At 52.3% G+C, this 4373-nt stretch overlaps 1 protein-coding gene across 1 annotated transcript in view; it reads left to right on the top strand.

Annotated features, from left to right (window-relative positions):
• The first annotated feature begins 2224 nt into the window (after positions 1–2224).
• The window catches only part of LOC119094364 (uncharacterized), a 14955-nt gene continuing 12806 nt past the window's right edge, over positions 2225–4373 (top strand). Inside the window, exon 1 of the mRNA XM_037217429.1 lies at positions 2225–2246. Within this exon, the coding sequence (XP_037073324.1) occupies positions 2225–2246 (22 nt within the window). The remainder of the gene's footprint in view (positions 2247–4373) is intronic.

The raw sequence follows: 4373 nt of genomic DNA, 5'->3' as shown, positions 1-4373 counted from the left end.
AAATGTCCAGTTCTGTTCAAGCAGGCCCGATTTTCCCAGTCCATGGACAGCCAGAAGATCGTGCGTTGTTGGCTCTCCCTCCGGCTCCCGCAGAATGAAGACACGACCTGTCGCGGTCTCGAAAAGTCGCTGCCTCTTGGCGATGCCAGTCCCTGCGGCCAGGCGCGCACGGTGCGCCTCTGGCCGCCGCCGAGGCCGTCCGTGGACTGCTGCAATCGATCACCAGATGGAGCTGTCCGTGAGTGGCGGCTGAGCTGACCCGGCGTTGTCATTAGAGCAGCTGCCGAGCCGGGCCACGGCCGAGGTATTCGCCGCGGACAAAAGGTGCTCACCGAGCGGCCGCGTCTCGCTCAAAGGGCCCCGGCTGTTTATGTTGCGTAATTACCGCTGGAATCTCAGCGATGAGCGCTGATGAGACGGGTGAATGGACTCCAGCCGGAGATGACTGAGCTGGAGTGAAGTGGAGATGACGAGCGGCTGGCCGAATACTTCACCTCGCAGGAGCTCGCCGGCACGTGGGCGGGGTCCAGCTCGCCCCATCTGCGAGCAGCTGCCCTAGGCCGTTTTTAAAAGCACAGTGATTGATATCAAGGTTGAGTCTCGACAAGCACGACTGATTATGTTATTTCTTTAATTTGATTGAAATTAGGAGCAGAGCCGACAGATCTTTGCTAATTCGTTCCGAATTTTATTTATTATATTCACACTTTGAATCGGTGGCCAAGTTCAGGTAGCATTCGGCTGAATTGTCTCCGTATCATTTGTAAACATCAGATGTGTATATGAGACGAGACTTATAGCGAACTACGTAATGTATCACGTCGTAGAAACTGGCTACAGCGACGAATTCAAGGATTTTGACATTGGCAGCTTCTTGACAGCGCCAGTTGGTAAATAAGCCTTTTTTGGAATGGCATGGGTTTTGTCTTTAATAGAATAACAAGCATGAAATCATGCACCAAAGTGATTCACCTCACAGCGTGTGATTGATGGATCGTCGGGAAACTTGTCACTGTATGACAAATATAGAGTTTCACGTTTAAGAAATATGACTTTGTGACTTGTCGCTGCCGGTCAAGTAGCAAAGGAGCCAGACTAGCAAGTGGCGGTTTGTGATGAGGCTGCATGGCATGTTAAAATATGGTGGCCAACATCATCTGTTGAATTGGAATTGCAACACTGATGACAGAGAGTCTCAGTTTTCGAAACAACGTTTGCTCTTCCACTGGTCGATGCCAAACCCGCCTTGTAAAATGCTCGACAAATTCTGAAAATACATCAACACGACTTTGGGCGGGTATGCTCCATGACAAACGCATTTACACGTTCAGAAGTTACAGCATCTTTAACTCTTTAAAAACACACAAACGTTACCATTGGAAGTACGGAGTGAATGCTCAGAGTACCGATGAACGTTCACCGACAATGTGTTTAAACACATTGCTGTGTTTATGGGCTGGTTTTTCGATTCCACAAAGGAAAACTCCCCTGTGAGCTGTTGGTTGAAATGAATGGGTTTCCAAGGCGGTAAATCTGCGGCTGCAGTTGGATGCTTTTTACGCGCTTCCCCTGCTATAGGAGCTCGCTGGACGCGGCTTATCGTGCACCTAATACCAGCCGGGTGGTGCCTTTTTATCCCAGTCATCTACCAGAACGATGATTAATTTAGGATGAACCTAAACACGTCTGACCCTTGGTGTGACCTTTTGAAGTCCATTATCCCAGCATGTAAACCTAACAGACTAATTTAATCACAATTAGCCAGCATGGATGCGCGCCTCAACAGCCGTTAACCGACCCGAATAGCATCGCACGCTCATATCGTATCCACTCTTCAGGCACGTGACAACCAATGCTGGAAGCCCACTGGCTCCAGCCGGGGCGGCCATGGTCGTCGGCACGGACGGCGGGTCTTCCAGTGCCTGGAGCCGCAGCCCGCCAATCTTTCCGTGATGGATTGCCATCGGATCGTTTTTTCACCGTTATCCAGACCCGGTGTGTCGTTTGTTTCCCGCCGGCTGGTCTCATCAAGGTAGCGGCTGTACTGTTTGACCCCCGCCCCCGGCGCGAGGCGCCTGCCCTGCAGCCGGTCCCGGCGGAGGTCACCGAGGTGGTTAGTTATCACTTAGCCTCACACCACCTCTGCACCCGCTCTGAGATTACCTAGCAGCCAGAACCCGCTCGCTCGATCGCCTCAGTATTGTAGCTGTGACGGTGGTGTAAGATGATGCAGGGGTTCGACTTCTGTGGGTCATGAGGACTTCGCGACACACTCAGCTGCTGATGCTATGTAGCGTCGCCTGCCTCTAACCCTGGCAGGAAGCACGAACATCGCGAGGAAGGCTCGATTTCGAAATATATGGAAATGCACGCATATTTTCGTTTTATATGCGTCTGCATATCCATCAATATTTTGTATACATATATATATATATATATATATATATATATATATATATATATATATATATATATATATATATATATATATGTGTGGGGGGGGGTGGTGGGTGTGGGTGTGTGGGTGGGGTGTGGGTGGGGTGGGGTGTGGGGTGGTGTGGGTGTGGGGTGTGTGGTGGTGTGTGTGTGTGGTGTGTGGGTGTGTGTGTGGTGTGGGTGTGGTGTGTGTGTGTGGTGTGTGTGGTTGGTGTGTGTGTGTGTGTGGTGTGGTTGTGTGTGTGTGCACGTGTGTGGTGTGTGGTGTGTGTGTGCACGTGTGTGTGGGTGTGGTGTGTGTGTGTGCATGTGTGTGTGTGCATATATCCCGGCGAGAATAGCACCATATAGTAAATATTCTCGTTGTAGTAGAGCTTCTGCCAAACTTTCATCCACGCTCATCACCAGTCGGCCAGGTCCAGGTCAGGGTTTTCTTCCAGTGATATTTTAAACTTTTGGGGAATACTTTGCGGCGCAACTGAGGCGATTGTACTATCACGGCCATTTGTTCTTGAATGGCGGAAGTTCAAGTCAGTCGGACAATGACCTTATCACCCAAAGAATCTCAATCGTGCCAGCTTTGATCAATCAGGGCTCAAGATTTCGCCAGCGGTGGCACAAGTTTACTGAGCCACAAAGAGTTGGATCGTGTAAATTTAGTCCGCCCACGCCTGATAACCAGAAACGGTTCAAACTCCACCTCGATGTACTCCAAGCGTGAACGCGCTGGACTCATCGCTGCGCTCTTTAGCGCACCGTCTGGAGATAATGGGAACAACTGTTTGATAACGGAAACAGCTGTTTGATCTCAGCAAAGATGGGTGCGAGAAAAACTCGAGAAGGTGCGAAAACTGCGATTTTTTCACTGCGATCTTCTCCAGAGTCTCGTGATGGACAGATGAAAACAGCTGGACACCGTTCTTCAGTTGGGGACGCGACCTTTGCATTGGAAACATCCCTGTTTATCATTCAGAGGCCATGACTCCATGTCTCGCTAGTTGCTCAAGCGCGTTGATCCACGCCGGACTACTCGGTATGTGCTGGACGGTTTCGAAAGGGCAGGAAAAGGGAAGGGTCTGAACGGCATGTGATGGATTGACTCAGCTCCGCTAGCATTGGGCTGGGCTTCATTAAGACGGATGGCGGCTGGACGGCCCGTTGTTTCAAAGTAACTGGACCTCTCTCGTGTGAAGGTATTTGATTAGGCTGCGAGTCTGCACCAGCCGTGATGAAAATTATGCATACAACTGCGAGCTGGCTTCACTCCACTGTTCTAGGCAGCACGAGCCGAGGCCCTGTCCGTGGCGTCCATTGGCACCCGGCCGTGGCAGCCGCAGGCGCGTGTCTTGGCTCGCAGACCGGCCGGTCCTGCAGCGGTAATTGGTCAAAGCGCGGTGGACGGGAGCCGCGGTGTTGAAAGCGGTCCGGCGCGGCGGCGTCCGCTGGAGTGTCAGCCGGGCCGGGTCAGCTGCAGCAGCCCTGAAGGCGCCCCATGCCGCCTGACGACAGCACCGGCCGACCTCAGCGCGGCGAGGCGGCCGAGGGCGGTTCCAGGTACGGCTTTTCCAGGAGACGGAGGCGGCAGAATGGGGGACAGGGTGGCGCCTGAAGGCCGCATGATAGGTCACGCTCGTGCTGTTGCCGCGTCCGCAGCACGACACGGCTGGCTCGACCTGAGCGGCGCCGAGCGAGCCCAGCTAATCGGGTGTCATGCTTAATAAAGTTACGACAATGGGAAGATGGCATCCACCGGTCGGCTTTGAGAGAAAGTAATTCGGTGGTGGAATCACGACCTTTGGATATTGTTTTGTGGTCGCACCACATTCTACTGCAGCCGTCAATTCAAACAAGCTATTTGAGGTTTGATCGCAGTGACTCAGGCGTTTTGGTTGCAGTCACTTGCAGGTGCAGTCGTGCAATTATATTTGGGTCCGCTG

Source organism: Pollicipes pollicipes, unplaced genomic scaffold (assembly GCF_011947565.3).
Source record: "Pollicipes pollicipes isolate AB1234 unplaced genomic scaffold, Ppol_2.1 Scaffold_4002;HRSCAF=4701_pilon_pilon_pilon, whole genome shotgun sequence".
Classification (NCBI taxonomy): Eukaryota; Metazoa; Arthropoda; class Thecostraca; order Pollicipedomorpha; family Pollicipedidae; genus Pollicipes; species Pollicipes pollicipes.
The sequence above is the reverse complement of the archived record's forward strand: the minus strand, read 5'-3'. Positions and strand labels throughout refer to the sequence as shown.